At 37.4% G+C, this 23,144-nt stretch overlaps 1 protein-coding gene across 4 annotated transcripts in view; it reads left to right on the top strand.

Moving 5' to 3' along the window:
• AP2A2 (adaptor related protein complex 2 subunit alpha 2) overlaps positions 1 to 23,144 on the top strand; it is a 48,621-nt gene that overhangs the window by 12,321 nt on the left and 13,156 nt on the right. For 2 of the 4 annotated variants that reach the window (XM_032689983.1, XM_032689981.1), the window contains exons 2-14: positions 859 to 927; positions 10,294 to 10,436; positions 11,064 to 11,257; positions 13,195 to 13,324; positions 14,300 to 14,401; positions 15,878 to 15,986; positions 16,492 to 16,639; positions 17,068 to 17,236; positions 18,400 to 18,537; positions 19,835 to 20,017; positions 20,354 to 20,451; positions 20,627 to 20,858; positions 21,667 to 21,840. In XM_032689983.1, the coding sequence (XP_032545874.1) occupies positions 859 to 927; positions 10,294 to 10,436; positions 11,064 to 11,257; positions 13,195 to 13,324; positions 14,300 to 14,401; positions 15,878 to 15,986; positions 16,492 to 16,639; positions 17,068 to 17,236; positions 18,400 to 18,537; positions 19,835 to 20,017; positions 20,354 to 20,451; positions 20,627 to 20,858; positions 21,667 to 21,840 (1,889 nt within the window). Of the gene's footprint in view, positions 1 to 858; positions 928 to 10,293; positions 10,437 to 11,063; positions 11,258 to 13,194; positions 13,325 to 14,299; positions 14,402 to 15,877; positions 15,987 to 16,488; positions 16,640 to 17,067; positions 17,237 to 18,399; positions 18,538 to 19,834; positions 20,018 to 20,353; positions 20,452 to 20,626; positions 20,859 to 21,666; positions 21,841 to 23,144 lie in introns of all 4 variants that reach the window. The other 2 variants (XM_032689982.1, XM_032689980.1) reach the window with 1 other exon arrangement.

Raw genomic sequence — 23,144 nt, 5'->3', positions numbered from 1 at the left:
CAGACCTCTGTAGAATCTCAGTCACTAAAACTTAAATGCTAAAGAGTAATAAGCTGCTTTGGTTTTGACAGTGCAAATATTACTTGAATAAGTTTGAATTATCAAAATTTAAGTTGCAGCTATTTCTCTGAATATCTAACTTGAATTGACACTAGAAATCCCAATACCTATTCTTGGAATCAAAAGTTGATATGAAATACTGATGGTCCTGAGAAGTGTAAGCTTGTAAAGTGGATTTTAAATAATTCTGGTTTTCAAATTACTTTCATGAGGTATATAGAAAGTCTGAGCTTATGTATGTATCCTGGCTGTGTTAGGTGTCTTTTGAGTCTGGGCTACTTGTGAGTTTACTGCTTTTCCTCTTCAGTCTATTAAGAATGTTTTTAAAGCTGTTGAACTGAATGACCATTCAATAGAGAAACAGTAAATTGGCTTGTCCTTAAGGTGAGGAATAACACAAACTGCTTGTTTATAAGATTCTGCTTAGAAGGCTATTTCCCTCAGAGCTCTGTCAGCTTAGTAATTACGTTGAATGTAAAATTTGTTTTTTTCTTGGTAGTTTCAGGAATAGAAAAACTGAAGTGTTTGTGGAAGTCAGCAGAGGCGTCTCAGGTTCTATGCAAGTGATACTGTCTGAAGTCTGCAAAGCTTCTTGAAACAGGGAGATTCTCAGAGCTTCTCAAATTCCTGTATAAAGTGATGCTTAAGTTACCTTTGTTTGCCTTTAGTTCCAGTACTGGAAAGAGAGAGCAATATGATGTTTGTATGTTCACACAGCATGGCTGGGTGAAAAGAAGCTTAGGGTGGCAGAGGGCTGTCCAAAGCACTGTGTCCTGATATGTGTTCTTTTCATTTCAGGCAAAAGTAAAGAAGCAGAGATAAAGAGGATAAATAAGGAACTAGCAAACATTCGGTCAAAATTTAAAGGTAAGTGACTTGATCATACTAAACTATACATATTTCCATATGACATTCTTTCAGGAGGTTTTGTTTTTACATGTTTGGACTTCTTTTGTCAACTGCTGACTCAAGCAAAATGCTAGAGCAGTGTGTTAGAATAACTGTTGAAAATATTCTCTTGACTACAGAACATTCTGACAGACCTGTGATTCTTGACCATAACAAAAGCAAACTCCTTCCTATATCGAAGAATTGGGCTAATGTTCACAAACTATTTCTAATACTTTGCCTCCCAACCGTGTGACTACTCAGTCTGTTGGCTTCCAGAAGACTGTGAGGATGTGAATAATTTAAGATATGTGCATGGATGTGGTTATTTCCAATAAAACAGAATCTGCTTAAACTTCTCTTCCTTCCTCTGTCTTCTGCCCCGATCCCTTTATGGCAGTAGTGGGTTAGGCTGTCTTTTGGTAGAATTAAGATTAAAATGTGTAGTTGATGAAGCTATACATCTTGACAACAAGCATCAGCAGTACAAATGATTCATATAAAGAAAGGATATGCAGTAACTAATTCCAAAAGGCAGCAATTCATTTTTAAACAGTACAAGGTAAAACTCGTCTCTTAACTGTATTCAAGTTGTGTATGTGGTTTCAAATTTTAAAGATTCTGAGGGGTAGTTTGGATGCTTTTAAGTGGAGTTCCAGCAGTAGTGACTGTGGCAAGTTCTGTTTAAATAGATACAAGGCTATGTGTGCAGTTAGATAAGGCAGGGCAACATGGAGGTCATATATGTGGCTTTAGAGTTTGCTGTATTTGTATTAAACTCATTTACCTTAGGTAGCTATCCTGACTTAGACTAGCATATCTATTTGGAATACTCAGTGCATTAACAAATAACTTTCCTGAGCTCCATGTGATCTGTTGCTACCTTTTAAGTGCTATGTCACTTAAAGGCATATGAAGAGCTGTAAAAACACAAGTGTCAACAACAGCTTAGAAGGGGAAAGTTAACCACAGTGCAAGGCATTCAAGAAAGGTTAAGAAATTATTCTGAATTAGAAACCATAACATGCTTCTGTACTAACATTTTTCTCTTAGAAATTTCAGTATACTTTGTGCAGATTGGTGACTTCAGTCATAGGGTAACTAATGAAATTGCAACAGCTATTTTTCTAGATCAAATAAAAAAAGGAGCTTTCATTTAGCTACCTCTTTCTGATGTCATGTTGTTTTTTAATTTCTTTTCATTGCAAAACTTTCATATAACACTGATGTTTTGCCAGAAGTAGCAGGCTTTGCATTGTCTGTTGTACAGACTTACTCTTCATTACCCATTCCAAGAATAAAACTTTTCTGTCCATTTTCCAGTCACAGTGACCACTTGTGTCTGTTTTCCAGTGACCAGTGGATACTACCTTCATGTGCAAAGTATGCATGCACACTGAGCAGTTAGGAGGTAGTTCAAGGGTCTATTAGGAACCTGCATAGAAGAATAACAACTGTTTTTTTTTAATTCCAGCTGTATGATCAAAGTGGATCCTCTTATTACCTAGTAAATTTAAGCATAAAGGTGTAACTTTTAAATAAAACAGTTTAATCTCCAGGCAAAATCTATATTAGGCAAATTAAAGATATGATTTAAAGATATTTTTCAGATAAAGAGGCTGAGTTTAATTAAAAATTGTTTAGGAATTTCTGTATCATAAGAATTTAATCAAAGTTTCATGTTACTTTATCTTTCAACCAATTTCATTAAGTTGATTAATCTGGAAGATACTGCACAAGGACTGCTTGTTTTCTCTTGGTCTGTTTTTAGAACTACTTGCTGTCAGATAGCAAGATTATTGGTTATGAGCTGTTGCTGAAATTTATTTCAACACCTAAATTCTTTACTTAGCTGTTCAAACAGGACAGGTTTTTTTATAAAGATATATTAACAGTTACTCCACCTATGCCCTTGCATCATCAGGAACACCTAGAGGTGAATGCCTAGCTGGAAGCCTTGCTGTAGTCACACTAACACAGAAATCTGGTTCTTTCAGCAACTTAACTTTAGGCTATACTACTTTTTCTATCTTGATTTGATTAATAGGCAAGCTTTAGTTTGTTTGTAAAACCTAACCAAATTTTCACTAATGAAACTGGAAGTTTTCATCAGGATAAGTCTTCAGTTAGCAGTGAAGGTCTGAAAATTTCAAAAGGCGTAAAAAAAGAAAGTTATTGAAGCTCCTTTTGCTGCCTACTGTATGTTCAAGAGTACTTAAAGCATGAACATCTGTCAGACCTGCTCTCTTCACTGCTAGAGTTAAATCTGCTGGTCTAAAGCAATGCAACGGAATTGCAGACAAATTTGTAGTGGTTAAGGCTGTCTAATTACTGACTTGCAGGGTAGTCCAGTTTTTAGTGTTTGTGATCAAATCTATTAAATAATCCACTTTAGGTAGCAGCAGTTGGATCTCACTTGCTGCCCAACTTCTCATGTTTTCACCTGATGTGAAAAGCTTTATTCTTCAAGATGAAATAGGGAAGCTATATTGAAACCTTTAATCCATGTGAAAGCTAAGTATTCTAGAAAAAATGATGGTTTACACGTTTTGAGTAACACAAGTGAAAGTGCCTTTGGGTCCATCTGCACCCTCTAACTTTTGTGAATGTACATGTCGGGGAAAAAAATGAAGCTGTGAATTGTTTGGGCACCACAGCAGTCAATGCAGCCTTTAAAGTTAATGCTAATTATATTTATGCCTTGCAAGTGCACTTACTGGTAAAGTGCAGTAAATCCTGCATGGGGATTACAGAATGAACACTGACACACAGTTCAGTGTTTTGTCAAGGCCAGTTATCCTGAGTCTTGCCCTGTGAAGAGTCTATGAATGTATATTCAGAAGGCTGCTAATGTCACCTCTGGTGAATGGCTGCCTTACCCATGGTAGAGCTAGTCTCCACTGTTCTTTTCTGTGAATGTCTTTATAAATGCAGCAGTATGAGCCACTGTATTTCTAGCTTTAAGAAAGCTTGGCAGGATGAAACTACAAGTGAAATGAATTCTGTCAGAATAGCAAGTTTTGCGAGGTATTTTGTGACTTAAGTACAGAAATAGTTAAAAGTACATGAGCAGAGAATTCTTCTCTGCTAACTCATGAAGCAAGGGAGAAATGATCAGTCTCTGGCTGTGCAAAACCTCTGATCAAGCAATGATCAGAGAATGGAGGTGCTTTCAGCAAAGTAGTGTGATAACTTTAACCTGCATACCTGGTGTAGCATCCTTTAAGAATTATTTAAATAGTTTTGAAAAAGTATCAGTATAAGCTCATTCAGTAGCTTGAGTGAAAGATGACTAAACCTTCACATAGCTGATCTTCATTATGGTTACTTTATTACTAAATCTCTATGGATTTTGGGTGGAAAATCTTACTTAAGACAGTAACTCGATGTAGCCTGAACAAAACCAAAACCGTAAATGTCACAATTTGGAAGAAGCTGAGTTTAGACAGCTTGTTGTGTAACTGCCTTAAAAGTGTGAGAAGCTGATAGCTGTGTATCTCTCTGCTGCAGAAGTCCCACATGGACCTGTGGTTGTTCCTTGCAAAAGGGCTATATAAAAATAAAGAGATCTTCATATGCATTTTATTATTGGTTTAACCCAGTTTCTTTTAATGTAGCTCTGACTTTAAAAAATGTTTTTAAACAGTTTGGATTAAGAGAAATGTGTGATTGTGAACTTAAGATGGAGTCCCCTGTCAAACAGTTATGGTGAATGCTGGTGTCCTGGGTTACTGGCCCTGCCTGGCCAAAGATGCAGCTGTTGGACTGACTACATTGCTGTAACCAGGGAAGGGTCCGAGTAAGAAGCAAGACCTCCTGACATAGATAAGTTTCTTTCTTGACAGCATAAGAGACTGGTATATCTCTGGATCTCTGCATGCTTCAGCACACTCTGTTTTAATATCTGGACCCACATCCCATTTAACTTGCAAGATATATTCTTATACTATTACAGAAAAGGCTGAGTATTTCTACTTTTGTTCTATTGTCCAAGTAGCTGTCAAGCCTGTTACCTGCCTTATATTTGGATAACTTGCTATTTAAAATACCCTTGTATTTAACAGACTGGGATAAGACTATGCATCTCTGGAAAAGCAATACTTTTCTTGAATTGATGGAACATATGCCTTGGCTTTGGATTCTAATGTAGCTTCTGTGCACCAAGCTCAGCAGGAATTTAGAATCTCTGTACTTAAGGTGACTTTGTCTCTTGTTGATGCATGAGGAAGCCTCATTGCTGAGGCCGGTGTGTCCTTGACAGTTGCTTTAAATGCTTCTGCATTAACTGAGATAAGAATGTAATAGAGAGAAATGACACCAGTGTGATAAAGCAGAAGTTGTAGAAGTTAAATGTGAAGTGGAGAAATGCTATTCCTTTTATTTTATGTATTCAGACTGTAAGCTGATTTTGCTCCCATGTGTGAGCCAAACTGGAATTCTGACTGTCAGAGCAGTAGTTGCTTTGTGAGTGAAAAAATAACCAGTTTATTAAAGTGTATCACTTTGATATCTCAGACTAGAATTTGTGTGTTTATGAAACAGCCCACAACTCTATAGGGTGTTTCTGCAGGCAAAGGAGCTTTGTTGTTTGCTTGATTCAGACTTTTTTCCTTATCTGGCATTAGAATTTAATTTTGTTCTGATTGCTGTTTGTGTTACAACAGTGGCTGCTAGATTTTAGACGTGCTGTTGTATCTTCATTTTGACTCGTGCAAAAGTGCTCCGATGTCAGTTGTTAATCTCTGGGTTTTGGTTGTTTTGGTTGGGGTTTTTTGTTACTTCAGCTGACTTGTTTTTCCATATTCAAGCAAGTCTTCTCTGTTGTCCCAAAATATGTGGTAACTCTTTGGAGGAAGTTAAGATAAACCTCTAAGTACCTGTTTTAAACAGGAGCTGTGTAACAGTAAATTGCTTTCCTGACGGCCTGTGAAAGCGTGGTCTTTGTATTTAAGATGGGTCTGGTTAATCGCAGTCTTCTGATCATCTAAGGAGATGTATGAAGGCAATCAGACAGTAAAATAATAGTGTCTTCACTGTCAAACTGAATTGTTGAAAGTAAAATCAGGCTTCAAATAGGACCTGAGTTGTAAGGCTGCTCTAGTACTACTCTGTTCTAGTGGCAGTAGTAGTATGGTAATTAGGTAGTAGTTTATTAATTTGTATGGGTTGTCTACCACAAATACTCAGTGTTTGATGTAGAGAGCTTGGACTGGCACTCTTACAGAAGTACAGATCTTGTCTCAAAGTGTAGCTACGTTCATAAAAAGTAAATTCACTTAGCCTCTAAGCTAGGGGTGGCCTTCTGATACAGTATATCCTTGGATTGCTGCCAGCTGCATGAGCAGGGGTCAGTGTCAGCCTAGGAAGGAAGCACACCGAATGCAAAGAAACAGTGTTGTCCATTCTGTTTTGCACAGGCCATTACTGTGGTTTTAAAAGCTACGTTTTTAAGGCAGCAATCAGCCATCTGAAAGCTAGTGAGATTTGACTTGTCCGGCTTCCTTATCTCCTACCCCCCAGCAAACATCCCAACTGCTTTCTTGACCCCTCTGGCTGGTAGCAGATTTAGTAACTGTGCCCCAGACTGGTTTTTACCTATACTGAGTTAGATTCAAAAGCAGATGCTGGTTTTTAATTTGTGGTCCAAATAATACTCATAAGGCTTTTGTGCCTTTTTTCCTCCTTTTTAGAGGCCCGTGTGAAAGATTTGTATGAGCCATGAAAACCAAAAGTTGTGTGACAGTGCTAGGGAGGTGATGCACAGAAATGTGGAAGTAGTAATTATTTCTTAATAGTACTATTTGTTGATCAGCTGTTAATAATTTCTTTCTTAAAAAAATGACCAATAAACTTTTCAGGGAAAGGAAGTAGTCTTTGAAATGCCCACTGTGCTCAAAACCTGCTGACATGTGTTGTGAATGCTTCCTGTTTCTGCTGACTTGATTTGCAGTACTTGCAAATGTTCCTGAAAGCGTTTGAAAATGAGCTGAGTTAAAAGAAATGATTGTGCATTGCAATAAAGATAACAGAACATGTGACATTTCCTTCTGCTCTTGTTTGGATGTTTGCTTGAGGCTGGGGGAAGCTGTACTATTTTAGCACATACTTAAGCAATGAGACTGGTTATTAATGTTTAAAATAGAACCTTTATAACTCTATGTAAATGATACACAGGAGGGAGAGGAATAGTTAAAATTTCAATAAAAATCTGAATCACAGACTTCTTCGAAACACAGTTCGAGTTAGACAATTACTGCGAGATCTTTGACTGCACTGCTCTTTTTTCAAATTGCTTGGATAATTAAATAATAAAATTTTAAAAGAGACTATTCTCTTATTGCTGGGAACTAATAACACTTTGAAGAGCTCTAGTAATTATTTGGCTTAGTTCATAAGCTTGCATGTTATTGAGAACTGTCACACTGCCTTCAGTGCTGTGTACAAGGGACAGAAGGTTTTGAAGCAGTCAGTGTACTATTTTTTCTGTTATCTGAATTGTTGTTTCAGGTACTGATTTTACAATATTGTTCTTTGATACCACATGGTGGAGAAGGAAACTGCTTTCTAGTCAAGTAGTGCTTGAGTTTTGAGTTTAATTGCCTGGCATAGCTTCCATCAAAAATTCTTCAAATATCCCAAGATCCAAAGACCTTCCTAATCTGAGCTCTTAAAATATTGTTGTCTTGGAATGATATAGTACTTTAAATAGCTGTGTCCTAAACCTAAAAGGAATTTCCAAACCATGACAAATAGTTTGTTGTGAAAGTTGATGTGGTTCATACTTTCATCTGCTGATGTTCTTCGTTAAGCAATTGGGTTCCAGTATTCTGTATGCCTGCTTCTCTTCTGGTCTCACAAAGTCAACACCAGAGTAATTTGAGAAGATAAAGAGATTGAGTTTTATACTTGTGACTTCTGTATGTTGCTGGTGCATTGTACACTAATGGGCAGCTGCAATTCAACCTCTCGACCTGCTGGGAACTTGGTCTTGGAGACTGGTTGGGGTGTTTTCACTTCTGGTAAAGTTCATGTAAAAGTTACTTTCTGTTGCCTATCTCAGAGACCCTACTGGTTTATTCACTGATTGTTTCTTTTCCTTCCATCTCATGTAGGTGACTGATTAAATCAAATTTTATCTACAAACTCTTCTTAAGCAGCTGAAAAAAACGTTAGAAAGCTAAAACTGTCGCTCTACCTTTTCCTATGGGGTTTTGTTTGGTTTCTTTTTTCCTTGCCTCTCCTAGGGAAAGGTATCTTTGATCTGCATCTCCCTATCATGATGGGATAGGAAGAACTTCTGCTCTTGAGTGCCATTTGGGAAAATAGGATAGCAGGAAGTATTTATGTTGTAAATACAAAATACTTTATTCCTTTGCTGCTTAAGCCATAGTTTGAAGGCCACAGCAGGTAGGCAGACATAGTTGGATATCTGCTCTTTCCTCTGACCATATTGCTTCCAAAAAAGGAAAAAACCCCTTCCACCTTGGATGTTTCACTCTGCTTCTTCCAATAGTAATTTGGATGTCTAGTAAGGCAAAATGCCTTACATAGGTTTGCTGAGTCATCAGGAAAATAGCCTTATGGCAGCAAACTGTGAATGCCACTTGAAGAAAACATGTCTTTGAGCATCTTTCTGCAGAGCTGGCTGTGGTCAGAGGATCTTGACAGGATCCAATGTAGCAGGATTTCACTGTCATGGGTATCTTCAGTAATGCTGCTGCCTGTATCTAAGTAAAATGTGACATGTATTGGCTTCCATAGTACAGACCTGAAGACAACTTCTCTTTGCACAGCATAAAAATAGCTTTAAGGTGAAGCTTTTTGTTGGCAACTGAAACACTGTCTGTGCCAGTTAAAAGAAAAAAAAAATCATTGAATGTAATATGAAATCTATGGGAACTGTAGATTCATGTGCGTGAGAAATTTAGCATCCCTCTGTATCAGTGGATGAGTAGGAAGAAGGAAAAACTTCTGTACTATTTAAGATTATTATATATTTAACTGCCTATTACATAAATCTGAAGTTTTAAAAAAAAATCCTGACAGAGCTTTTATTTGCAAAGATGATGAGTAAGGGATATCTTATGGAAACTTTATTGTATACAATGCTGTTCTGGCTGAACTTGCCCATCTCTAAGGAATACACATTGATGTGACAGACTAGTTATTCTGGGCCCAGAATGCTGAGGCTAAGGAGCTTATACAGCCTTTTAAGCAGCAGCATCTATCAAAAGTTTGCTACCCTGACTCAACTATCTAGCATTCAGGCTTTGCTAATTTACTGGGTATTCTTTTATCTCCTGATTTGAGGTAGGGAGAGAATGTAATGCAGACAGTGTATGTTCCTGTGCAGTTCTTTCCTTCAGGAAAAGCAGTGATCTGCCTGACTAACTGTGAGCTGTACTGCTCCATGTCGCTTTTACAAGCTTCTAAAATACAGCAATTCTGCAACGTAAGGCCAAACCTCTTTAGGGTGCATTCTTCTTCTAAAACTGAAACACCTGGAAATACTTGCAATCTACAAACACTTTAAAGTTCTCATGGTAATTTCATTTCATGTCTTTGGGATATACATCTGTCACTCTGTCTTTCTAAAACATCTTGCTGGGGGTTTTTTTGTTGCTACTGAATTCTCTACAGTGGTGCACTTGAGAACATGCATCAAGACCTGTTACTGCAATAAAGGTTTGATAACTGGTTTAAGAAGAGAACATGTGTCTGAAAGGCATAGCTGTTCTTAAGAGAAACAGCAAAATCTCAACTGAGCAAACATATATGCACTGCCTCTTAGTAAGATCATACTTTAAGGATACTGCAGGATAATTCAGGGACCAGCTGATAGGATTATTTCATGACCATTCTTTAGGATATAGATAATGAATGGTAAATGTAATTAACAAAAGAATCTTCAGGTTTTCGGCTACCTGTGTTCTGTGACTGGGAATAATTTTTTTAAAACCCACAAGTTGTTTGATTGTCTGACATCTGATGATGATGATTTGTGGTAACTTGAATTTGTTTAGCACAAAATTATATAAAGACTTATAGTCCTTTAGGTTGGAGATAAAGGAATGTATTTAGCATTTTGTTCACTGTAGAGTGAATAACAGCTGAAATAAATTTTAAATTTGTGAAATTCAAGTACTGCAGTAGCTGAACCCTCAATTTGTCCCTCTTCTGTGGGGCAATACATACGGAATTAAATACCAATGTTAATTACTAGGTGCAAATGTAAGTCTTGTTGCTGTACAATAGGATGAGGTTCCTCACTTCCACTGAGGAGGGGGTAGAACCAAGTATAGGCATAACATAGGCTTAATTGTTGTTTATTTCCTTACTTTTCAGGTGACAAGGCTCTGGATGGTTACAGTAAGAAAAAATATGTCTGCAAACTACTTTTCATCTTTCTTCTGGGCCATGACATTGACTTTGGTCACATGGAGGCTGTAAACCTGCTCAGTTCCAATAGATATACAGAGAAACAGATTGTGAGTAACTTGGGCTCTATGAAAGATAAGCTGGTCTGTCTAATATCCTGCCTCAGCTCTAGAGTCTGTAGAGGACTTTGCTTCATTCCTCCCGCACTGGCTTAAAACCTTATTTTGGCTCTGGCAGTGATTCTGAAATCTAAACACTTTTGTACCCAGGGAGCCTTGAACTAATTGCAAAAACTAAATGTGTACTCTGCATAAAATTATTACTCTTGTTAAGAAACTGCCTTGACTCTTGCATTAAAAGGTAAATAAACTTTTAATTTTCAGTATATTTCTTTCTGTCTTCCTAGTTAAGGTTGTGTTTATCAGATGTGTGTAACATACTAGTGTCTGAATAATAAACCGAATTCTTGATTTGCCTCCATTCATCTAAAATGGTACTTTGAGTGTAAGCTGAAATAGACTGATGAAACATTTAAAAACAGATAAATTAGGGTAACGCTGAACTTAAATTTTTGTTTACTTAATCTTTCTATCCTTTGCTCTATCTAAATTTCTGTTTCTGCCCATATAGTATTGGAGGAGAACTGTATGTCTCAAAGAATGACCTGTGTCATTAACAGAAAGCAGAATTTAAGTCAACTAACATAAATTTTCGTTTTGCTTTTTTCTGACTCCCAGGGATATCTCTTCATCTCTGTCCTAGTGAACTCTAACAGTGAGCTGATCCGCTTAATAAACAATGCAATCAAGAATGACCTGGCCAGCCGAAACCCCACCTTCATGGGGCTTGCTCTGCATTGTATTGCTAACGTGGGCAGCAGGGAGATGGCGGAAGCGTTTGCTGGAGAAATTCCAAAAATACTTGTGGCTGGGTGAGTATGAGATGCTTCTCTCAAGTACAATACCAATAAACCTTTTCAGCAACTCACTTGCATTGCAGCAGCTTAATCCATGCTTAGAGCTGTACAGCCCTGGGCTTACAGTAGAGTGAGAGTTTCCAGTGGCTGCAGGTACTTTGACTTAACTGAGTATGGAGTTGCTTGTAGGTGTGTTGAAATACATGGAAATTAAGACTGTCAGTATCTTGCATAGGCTTTTGCAGCTTTGTTCTGATCTGTTTTTTGTTCTGTATAAACGTGTGGTAATAAACACCCCTGAAATGTGTGTTTTAGTTTCGTTGCCTCTCCTGATGAAAGAAAGAAATAAATGAACCTGAATAGATGTTTATGCTACAATTTTTTTTATAAACTGAAGCTCTTATTTAAATGTACTGACTTCATAAGGAACACATTATTGGTTTGTGGGCTTTCTTGCTTCCTCTGCTAGCCATGTAAGCAGCAATTTGTGTAACTAGCTAGAGGTTTCTAAACAGACCTGGCAAATGTCTGAAACTGTAGTTAAGTAAATGTGAAGTCAAACTTGTGATTCTAGGGCTAATGTATTTATTGAAACTTAAAATGTCCAAGTGTAAACAGTGCATTTAGACTCTTATGGATATGAAATATTTTAGAATATGCATGGATCTTGTTTTATAACAAACTTAATGTCTTACATTAATATAAAAAGTGACATGTGGCATAAGAACTGTATTAATACTCTAAATGTCAAGCACTGCCCTTGCCAGATGCTATTCTCCATGTAGCACAGTGGAGACAACACTGCAGGGATGAGTCATGGGTTTTAATAAGATAACCTTAAAAAGTTCCAAAAATTTCACTTAAGGTCACCAACTGCAGACAGAGCATGGCACCTTCAGTTCAGACTTGTTTGAACTTAGACTTGTGGCTCTGTTTATGTTCTTCAGGATCTCATTCCTTCTGCATTTCTAAGATAATATATATTAAATACGTATGTGTACATATGTCCTATCTAAGTGGCCTGTGCAGAATGAGCATTGTCAGTTACATTTGCAGCTTCAGTGTAGCTCTCTTGACTTGAGTATAAATTGGAAGCAGGGGACGAATAGGTTTGTGGGTTTGTTTTGTTTTGTGGTTTTTAACTGAGATACAATTTGATCTCATGGAAAAGTGATAAATTCATGAAGAATAGGTGGGCTGAATTTTCGAGGATGTGGAGGTTTCTAAACATTTAATCAGGATTGCACACTGTAAACCGGGCTCTTAAAACTTTTAGTGGTAATGCTCTGTACATTTTATAGCTGTTGTTTGTGCTGCACACAAAATGCTTAATTGTCTACTTTGTGACAGGGAGTTCACTGAACTAGAATATTAGCATGCTGCTCTTAAAATAGTCTGTTTCTGTGCCAGCAGCAGAGATGGCGAGGTGAATAGATTTGTGGTTTGCATGCTTGCTGATAGCAGACTTGCATGCTAGATATAGGTACTGAAGCTGTTGAATAGTTAATTATTTGAATCTGATATACAGGACCTATTTGTATCTTCTATACAGGAGATCCAGCTTTGGTAGCATTCATAACACAGTGTTATGAATGACTGTTTGACTGTTTGACCTGGGTCAGTCTGGAAGAAGTTTTTTTCTGGTGATTAGATGAGATAAACTTTCAGTTCTGATCAAAAGATGTGAAATATCACTTGAAGTTGTAACAAATAATTGTAGAGGCTACTAGACGCTTGTAATGGTTGAAAACTTGACCAGTTAAACTTACTGGATTAAATTAAGAACAAATACTTGAACATAGGAAGAATTTAGTGAACTTCTGTTTCAGCTTCTGTTGAAAAGATGTGACCTGGGCAGGGATGCTGAGTCAGTTTGAAGATTGGCATAATGCTGTCCAGCAGGTAGTGCTGTGACTGAACCACTGTATTTTAAATCCATATTTGTCTTGCAGAGACACTATGGATAGTGTGAAGCAAAGTGCTGCTTTATGCTTGCTGCGTTTATATAGAACTTCTCCTGACCTTGTTCCCATGGGAGACTGGACATCCAGGGTGGTGCATCTCCTCAATGACCAGCACTTGGTAAATCAGCTTCATTGTGCTTCTCAGGCCTAGTGTGTATGAATTGTGAGAATTATGTAACATCTACTGTTAAATGCACAATTTATTTATTCTTGACCCTTTCAAGCAAGTGGGTTGCTGTTTTCTTCAGGCTTTGGGAAGAAAATGGAGGGAGTTTTTGTCCTTTTTTAGTTGCTGTGTATATTCATTTTTAACAAACCTTTGTTTACCTTTTTCTTGGAGATAGAAGAATGCTATGCACAAGTTCTTCTTTTGCTCTGGCTATAAATAAATTATTCTTGTCATACCAAGTCATACTGTATAGGTGTAATACTAATTTTCCTAGGCATTTTAAGATTAGACTTGCACTAAAGATGGAAGACTTGATTTGTCCATCCTTGGACTTCTTGTCCTGTGGTGTTCATGTTGTCATTCTCACCTTGTTGGTTCAAAAGACCCGTTGTTCTAGATAAAAGACACTGGGTTTTTTTCCCCAGTCTAGTTACTTTATGAAAGTAAGGCTAATAAGACCCATACTTCAACAGTAATAAGAGTGTTTTAGTCTTCAGTAATATAAAATGTTTGTGTTATACAAAGTCCTCTGTTATGTTGGGTTGTGAGAATTTTTTCCTGGATGAATCTGCAGCATCTTACTTCTGCTCACACTTCTCTTGTAAAACAAGACAATTTGTGTCCAGGCTTTATTTTAATACAGCTCTCTTATTTTAGATGTACTATCCAAATATGAGACAAAACTAACACAAAAATAGCATAAAATGCTCTGCAAGCATGGCAGTATCATGTTGGATTCTGCAGGTGTGGAATTAGTGTAGCTGCTAGCCAAATAAAAGGCTTTTTAATGCAGGGCTTTGTCATGGGGATAAACTTAGTTTTGTTAATTCTTAAAAAGCAGTTGAAATGAAAAGTGTTAATGGTAGCACCTTAAACTGATACAAAATTTAATTGTGTTGCTTCCTTGATGTGTTTTTTTTCTAGGGTGTGGTTACTGCAGCTACAAGCCTGATCACCACTTTGGCACAGAAGAACCCAGAAGAGTTTAAGACTTCAGTCTCCTTGGCAGTGTCTAGATTAAGCAGAGTGAGTCCAATGATAACCTTGATAATTCTTCACTGTTGATTAATTTACTCAGCTTTCTAGATCACGTTAGCTTACTGTTCAGCTTTGTAGAGTCAGATTAGTTTAGTGTACCGTTAAATGTGAAGATGATTCAGTGTCACTTCATGTAGCTGGTTCACCTAACATCTTTTAACACTCGTTGCTTACCTGGACAGAAAGCTGTCTTGGCTTGCCCAAACTTGTTGGTGTAACCCCTGCTATGCTCCAAGTCTATGTAGCAAAAAGGTGTCTTTCTGTCTCTCTCAGTGACTTGTGTTTGAAAGGATCCTCATGATGCAGTTGAGCTTAATCCTCACTCCGTTACCAAAGAGTAGTTGGATCAAATACTGTTTCTACAGACTTCTGCACAAACCCCTCAAAAATACAGACTGTAACTTGAACTTTATCTAAGCTTCTAACAACATGAGTTACCTTCCTATTCCCTATTCTTTTGCGCTGCTACTAGGTTAATAATCATAAGCATTTGATATTCTTTAAATGGGTGTAAGGGGTTAAGGAGGGGCAGGAGGTGCAGAGAAGAGTGGAGGGGCATGTCTGTAAGTTAACATCTCCTTGCTAGAAAACTGATGTTACTGTTTTGGGGTTTTTTTGTTGGTTTGTTTTCTTTCTTTTTAGAAGGTGTGGAAGATGTGAAGATGCTACTTCAGAAATGTATTTTAGACCCAGATTTATGTAGCCTTATATCCCAAAATTACTTGTAGTTCAAAGAAATTCAATTTCTTTTGAAATATGAAGATTTTGTCTAATACTTAAAAGCAAGGGAGTGCTGAGGGAAGTGCATAACTGGTCTATTATTGAGCAGCAAGAATAAGGTAGAATTATTCCCAGCAAAGCTAATGCCAAACTCATGCTTACCCTAGAATTAAAGAGGGAAAAGAAATCTATGGAGAGGGGTGCTTCCTGTGTAACCTAGTCTGTCTAATCCTTATGACATTTTATTATGCATGTTAACCTCTTTTGTGAAAGCCATCTCCTTTTTGCTTTGGTGTATGGATGTTATTGAAGGTGTTAGTCGGTCTTTCTTTAGTTCAGTCTGTCATAGCATCCTACACTTGAATTCCAAGCTCACCTACAAGCAGCCACCAGACTGCCTTCTGTTGGCTGAATCTGTCTTTGAATTGCTGATGCAAAGAAAGTCAAGCTTCTAGTTAACCATTCTGGTGTAACAAGATGGTCATCTTCATGCCTAAGAAAAGCAAGTGTGCTTTCAGGAAGAAACTTCCTAGACTGCTGTATCTGTAAAACTGAATTTCTATTACTAGGGTTTCCTATGGTATACTCATAGTATGAAAACTTGCACCTAATTAATCTACTGAATTAAACATTGCTAGTGCAGTTTTGCAGGCCTCTGTCAGAGGTGAACTACAGTGTTCTTTGGCTTCTTCTAATGATTGTGGATCACTTCAGTAGCTGACATACTGGCTATTTATTTTACAGATTGTAACTTCTGCATCAACAGATCTTCAGGACTACACATACTACTTTGTTCCTGCTCCTTGGCTATCTGTGAAACTTCTGAGGCTGTTACAGTGCTATCCCCCTCCAGGTAATGCACAAATCACAGGAGTGACCAACTCTCTTATGCAGTACACTGACTCCAAAGAGTTACTCTGCTGCAGCATTATACCATAACTTGGAGTGCAAAGACATTGTCTTAAGACAAGGATGCTGAGGTTTTTATTCTTGAGTGTTTCAGATAGCTCTAAGCTACGTGGCCTTTTGAATTATGTTGTTTTTAATTTTAACAAAATGTCAAACCAGTGACATTTTCCAAACTAGTGGCAATTTCTGTTTTAAACATTCTTTAATGTTATCAACTATATTAAAGCCTTGAAATATGTTACAGTGCAGATTGTATCTGGCTTTTGTTCTCACCCAGATAGAACTGTTGCTTAGAATTCTTTTGCCAACTGTATATTGAGGGAGGGTAAATGTTTCTAATGTATCAGAATACTTGAGTTTATTCAGACTTAGCAAGGGGAAAGGCCTAAGGATGAGATTAGGGTTTTGAGCAAAATGAAGTTGTCCAACGGCTTGTTCTTCTCCAGAAGACCCTGCGGTACGTGGCCGTCTAACAGAATGCCTGGAAACTATTCTTAACAAAGCACAGGAGCCACCAAAGTCAAAAAAAGTACAACACTCAAATGCGAAGAATGCTGTCCTGTTTGAGGCAATAAGCTTAATTATACATCATGACAGGTGAGCTGTGAGAACACTTCTGTTCTGAGAGGGGGTTTTTGAAATGAAAACCTGTGACTTTGTCTTCAACAGTAAATTGAATTTTACTGTGGGAGGAAGGGGAGAACAGAATATGAAGTTGCTTGCTAGATTGGAAGACAACCACAGTAGTTGAATTGAACAGTATTAATGAACTATGTTGCTGTCAGCATATTTTTTATTGCTTTGGTTTTTGCCGCTTCTTTATTTGGTGTTTTGTATTGACCCCAGTGCTCTAATCCCACAGATTATTTGCTCACAGTGTCTGAATTTTCATTTCACTAGCGAAGCATTCTAGCAGACACTTTGAGGCATTTTAAGAAATTTCCACTGCAAAAATAGTATTCTGTATTGAGTGTTCTCAAACCTATTGCTTTTAACCCTTTCACTTTCTCTCCTGTTCTGTGCAGTGAGCCAAATCTACTAGTCCGTGCCTGTAACCAGCTAGGTCAGTTCTTGCAGCACCGAGAAACTAATTTGCGTTACCTAGCACTGGAAAGCATGTGCACGCTTGCCAGCTCTGAATTCTCACATGAGGCTGTGAAAACACACATAGAAACAGTTATCAATGCATTGAAGGTAAATATTTAAGTGTGTGATCTGGTTTTGAGTGTTGTCTTGTCCTCTGCCTCAATACCCTCTCCTGCACTGCCCCAAGTAACGTATCTCCCCATCTCCAATTAAGGTTATAATACTTGGGGACCAAATGAGTTATTCTCAAAGTCTACTCGAGTTTTTTTCTTTGATCCAGCAAAATATTGCTGTACTGGCAATTAGAGGTCAACTGCAGTTTATTTCTACACCTTGCTGGTGAAACTGATACTTGTAGCTATGACCCCTGTAACACTATGGTGTCTGCTTAAGCTGTAGACTGAGGATGAATAATTCTTAAAAATGTGGAATTTAAAAACTGAGAATGCTGGAGAGACGGTTTTGTTACTGTCTTGCTGGTATTGGACACTGTTCCTTCAATGGAGTAGTTTATGAGAAGCAGAAGAGCAGATCAGGTTCCACTGCAGCATTGTAAAGACAGTCAATCAGAAAGACATGTTCCCAGGCCATATTTATGTTGCAAAGCACAAGTCAAAAGAGTAAGACTGATATGTGTATAAATTTACTTGAGCACCTGGGTTTGTAAAAGCACTGTTTTATTCCAAGCTCATGCTTGGAATTGTATTAATGTCTAATAGTACATTTGTCTAACTTCAGTGTACATATCTGTTCTAGCTGGGCTTCTGTTGTTACAAGGCATGCCTGACACTAAACCTGCAGGTAGCTACTGTTCCATTGGCCTGGTAACAATTTAACAATATCAACCAATTACTGGTGCATTTATGGCCAGTGGTGCTGATTAGTGCATAGTGGACCACAAGCTCACCCTACTTAGGGTGGTAATACTGGAGTGTTCTATACAAACTCCTCCATTCTTTTAGCACCCTCACAGATCTGAATATGTATGCTACAGAAACAAAACCTCATGATTTGAATTCTTGTGGTGTTATCTAAAAGCAGGAAGTTCTGAGACTCCAGTGACCTCTTTCTAGGTGACAGAAACTGAGAACAGTGAGAAACTCATAGCTTATGTGAAGGGTATATGTGAGTTCATTCATAATCTGCAAGATGATAAAAATGCACTTGGTTTAAATTTGACTGTGGATTGTAGTAAGTTCCATCTCTTAAGTTGCTTGTACTTTCCAAATAAAGAAGAAATCACCTTGACCTTTCACTGTGTCCTTTTGCAGACTGAAAGAGATGTAAGTGTACGACAGAGAGCTGTAGATCTTCTGTACGCAATGTGTGACCGAAGCAATGCCCAACAGATTGTGGCTGAAATGCTGAATTACCTGGAGACCGCTGATTATTCCATTAGAGAAGAAATTGTGAGCTATTTGTGTTTTCCTTATTTTTTTCATAGCTGGCTTTGGTACCATAAGTATCATTTATTGATAAGGATGCTGCATAGTCTGTGATAGAGATAATTTTTCATGGTGGCTTTAAAAAAATCCACAGACAAAACTACCAAAAGAAACAAACAAAAATTCCCTAGGTTTGTAATCTAATAGCCAAGAGTGTTCTTAATTTAGGTTAAACTAATGGGAAAGGGGGCCAGGGGAGAACCTTGGAAACTAAGAATTTTAAAAACTGATCTTGCTTTCAGGACACTGCATATAAAAAGCAAAGTAAATTTTATCAATCCTGAGCAAACAGTCTCTAGATCTGAGGGTTGGGTCCTACTCTAGTCAACTGTTCAATAACTTCAAATATTAGTGTAGTAAATGCTTATTGTAGGTAGAACTTTATACTATGTATGCTGTGAGAACATTCTGCCTAAGGGTTCCCAGAAGCAATACCTTATAATCTGCTAAAAGAGAGACCTTATCTCCTTCCTACCAGTGGGATAAAAATGTAGAAGTTGAAATACTCACTTAATGACCTTCCTAGGATGGTAACCAAGGCTTGTACTTACAGTAGTTATTTAGCTTAGTTAGGTGCTGAGGTTTCTTGATTGGAGAAGTGTATATGGAATACAATGTTAGTTGATTTACTTCTTGTACTATCTGGTTGCTGTTGACAGTGTCCACTGTCTTGGCAGATAAGGTGAATTTCATTCTGTTCCTTTATACTGACCTGTTCTTTTAAGAGTAGTAAATATAACTGATAATAAATTATGTGGAGGTCTCCTCCTAAGCTGATTGTTTGCTTCAGGATGTAGTTATCTGAGTATGACCTGAAAAAGTCTGCTATACTTTGGTGACTCTGATTTGTCTCTGCTAGCTTGAGTTTCCACCTTTTACCTTTCTTTTTTTTGTTGTTTTAAGAGGTTTCCAATTTCCTGCTTGATCCTGTCTCAGTGATGGTTTAGATGGTATAGCAAACAAAAAATGTTCAATAAATTGCTCTTGATCACTTAGGTACACAGTTGAAAAGGCAAAGATACAACACACTTAAATGCATTATGGGAAAACTCTATGTACCTGGCAACTGCTGTGTTCTGGCACAGCATTTCAATGTTCATCTTTTACCTTAACTGAGGGAACAGGTGAACAAGCTGATGCGTCTGAAACTGAGACTTCTAGGCTACCGTGGAGTGTCACTAGGTGTATATGAAAGTAAATCTTAATGCACAGCTTACAGCAGAAGCTACTCAACCTTCTGTATTCTCTTTTGTGCATTCAGGTTCTGAAAGTTGCAATTCTAGCTGAGAAGTATGCAGTGGATTATACCTGGTATGTGGATACAATCTTGAATCTGATTCGCATTGCTGGTGACTATGTCAGTGAAGAAGTGTGGTATCGAGTTATTCAGATTGTCATCAACAGGGATGATGTTCAAGGATATGCAGCAAAGACTGTTTTTGAGGTGAGAATAACTGTTTTCAATTCACTTTCAAAATGAGATAGGAATTAAGTGAACACCATGTGATATAACAGGGGAAACTGAGGTAGCTGTTTGTCCTCAAAAGTCCACAGTGCTGCTAGAAGAGCCTAAGAGTGCTTTTAAGCAAGTATAGCTTAGGTTAGAGAGTCTTCTGTGAAGTCATACCACCTGTCATGCTTTTATCATGAGTGCTCTGTAGTGCCTGGACCCATGGTCTGGTCTTTCAGGAAAGTAGACGAGGAAACTGGACATGGAAGTGACAGTAAAGATCTTTTTTTCATACGTTACAGATTGATTACTATTAATATGTTTCTACAGGCCCTTCAAGCTCCAGCATGCCATGAGAATCTTGTAAAAGTAGGTGGCTACATCTTGGGAGAGTTTGGAAATCTGATAGCAGGTGATCCAAGATCAAGGTAAAACACCTTGTAAAATACTGAATTGAAGTAGTAATGCTTTCTGTAGAGAATCTAATATCTATTTAGCATTCCTAAAAGCTAGTTAACAAATGATTCAACTCTTAGTAATGCATTAATAAGGGTTATCATGTCTACAAAAACTGAACAGATTATTTTTCTTCCCATTTTTAAGTCCTCTCATCCAGTTCAACTTGCTACATTCCAAGTTTCATCTGTGTAGTGTTCCTACTCGAGCTCTGCTTCTGTCTACCTACATCAAGTTTGTGAACCTGTTTCCAGAAATCAAAACTACGATTCAAGATGTTTTACGCAGTGACAGTCAGCTAAAGAATGCTGATGTTGAGCTGCAGCAGAGAGCTGTTGAGTATTTGAGGCTCAGTACTATTGCTAGTACTGATATATTGGTAGGTATAAAGATTATTTTATTTTTTATGCAGAACTCTTCTGTCAACAAGTTAACTCCACTAAACCTTACCTGATTGATCAGAAATCTTAATGCAGGATTAAGGATCTACAATGTGGGTGCTGATTCTTTTAGTCTACCTAATTCTGCTGCAGTGATCATTAATTTAGAGCTAAATTAAAAGTTGTTGTTGCTTTCGGGAGATAAGCGACCTTTAAAATGTGTTAGTCTGGAGCTGAGAAGCTAATGAAAGTTGGCATAATACAGGGTCCTACAGTATTCAGATAACAAAGGGCTTTGCTTTGAGGACTTTACTTGATGGTTGTCAGGAAAAGTGTAATTTTTTTGTCTCTAGAAGTTCAGTGATTTAACCTGGGGCTCTCAGGTCTGACCAGAGCATAGCAGATTTACTTTTGACTAAAGTTAATAAATGCTTAGGTCTGAGTAAAACCACAGAGATTACTCAAGGATCTAGTCCAGTTCTGCTTGACTTAAAGGCCATTAGATCTCCTGTGATCTAATTTTTTTAATTTTAATTTTTAATTTAATATCAGTGTTTCAGAAAAGTGATATGCTCCTGTTCTCTTAACCAGCTGCTTTGGGAGGACTTCTGAAAGTTTTAAATATTTTATTTTTTTTTAAAAAGCAGTCAATCTGTCACTGTACAATAAACTGAATAGTAATTTTTTCTGTGGGTAATTACTTCTGCTTTTGCCTTATGCAATTATAAGGGTGTATCTCTTCAAAGATTCAGAAGCTGGTTTGGCTTTTTGTCTTAAGTTTAACTAATACCTCTTTTTTGTGGTAAGGCTACAGTGTTGGAAGAAATGCCTCCCTTTCCAGAGAGAGAATCTTCTATTTTGGCTAAACTCAAGAAGAAGAAAGGCCCGGGCACAGTTACTGACCTTGAAGAGATCAAAAAGGAGAGGAGCTCTGATATGAATGGAAGTGCTGAACCTGCCTCTGTCAATGCCAGTGCTGTTGTGAGTTTAAAAGCTGTTATTTCACTAATTTAGATGGCGTGCAAGTGAGAAAAGAATGTTTTCCTTCAAGTGGCTTTTTAGGCATTTACAACCTCTCATCTCGAATTTAAGACTATGGGTGTTTGTTATAAAGCAGGGGAATGCACAGCTGCTTTCCCCCACTGCATGCTTGGATGCAGTTTTCCTTTGGAAATCTTACATAAATGGGGACAAACTGTCTGAGCCTAAAAAAATCCCTTTTACATCGATATTTGAAAAATACTGCTGTAAACTTAGAAATGGGAATTTACTTGCTGGTGAAATTGCAGTGAAGGTGAGATTATAAAATTAAAATCTTATTAGATTTTACTATTAAATTATATTTTTAAATTATAAAAGTAATATTTGAAAGGAGTTAACTTGAATTTCAGAGTATCAGCTATTCTGTGGACATAAAATGTCAACATGTTATTTTGCATCTTGGTATGGGTTGTTACTGTTTCTACTAGAAGTGGAAAACACTTGATTTCACAGGAATGTCCTTAAATGAATATAATGTTGTTACTGTTTATTTGACAGTAATACTTGAGTTCAGTTATGATAGACAAGGCCACAGTTGTTTTTTTTCTTCTGAGCTGAAACTTCTCATCCTATTAGGATCAATTTTTCCCATTATCTAATACTTCTTTCTGGTTTTAATACCTAGCATAACTTGTAATTACATTTAAGATACAGTAGAAGATTATCTAAGAGAAGGAAATATCGTAGCATGCTCCCTGCCCAGTTTGTTAGAGCATAGTACTTAGTCACTGTAGTATATAAAAGTAGATACTCCAAGTGCAACATTTTTGATTGGACAGAAATCTCTTTCCAGCGAAAACTTACCAAGTCTTCTTCGCATGCCAAATTGACTGGGATGACTGGCAGTTAATATTGCATTATGTTTTATGAGCTTCACTTTATGGGTTGCAGGCATGTAACAATCTGCACTGTGTTACCTTCATTAGTGGCTTTGGTGTAACCCTGGTTTAGATGCCAGAAACATTGCAAATATAAGCTCCAACTGTTTGTTTTCAGCAATTATTAATGATTGGCTTCTGAAAATTTTTTGCCAGGGAATTTTTCATTATACTGCATCAACTTCAGTCTTTGGAGTATACGATAACTTTGAGTTGGCTTACAAACATAAAATTTCAGTTTCAATCCAAATGTATCTCATGACTTATCTCCAGATTACCTGGCATATTGTAAGCTGCTAATGTCTAAAACATGAACATTTTGATTAACAGTCTATGCTTTGTTCTTGCATGCAACTCGGACACATA

The sequence above is a fragment of the Chiroxiphia lanceolata genome, chromosome 6, assembly GCF_009829145.1.
Source record: "Chiroxiphia lanceolata isolate bChiLan1 chromosome 6, bChiLan1.pri, whole genome shotgun sequence".
NCBI classification, from domain to species: Eukaryota; Metazoa; Chordata; class Aves; order Passeriformes; family Pipridae; genus Chiroxiphia; species Chiroxiphia lanceolata.
The sequence above is the reverse complement of the archived record's forward strand: the minus strand, read 5'-3'. Positions and strand labels throughout refer to the sequence as shown.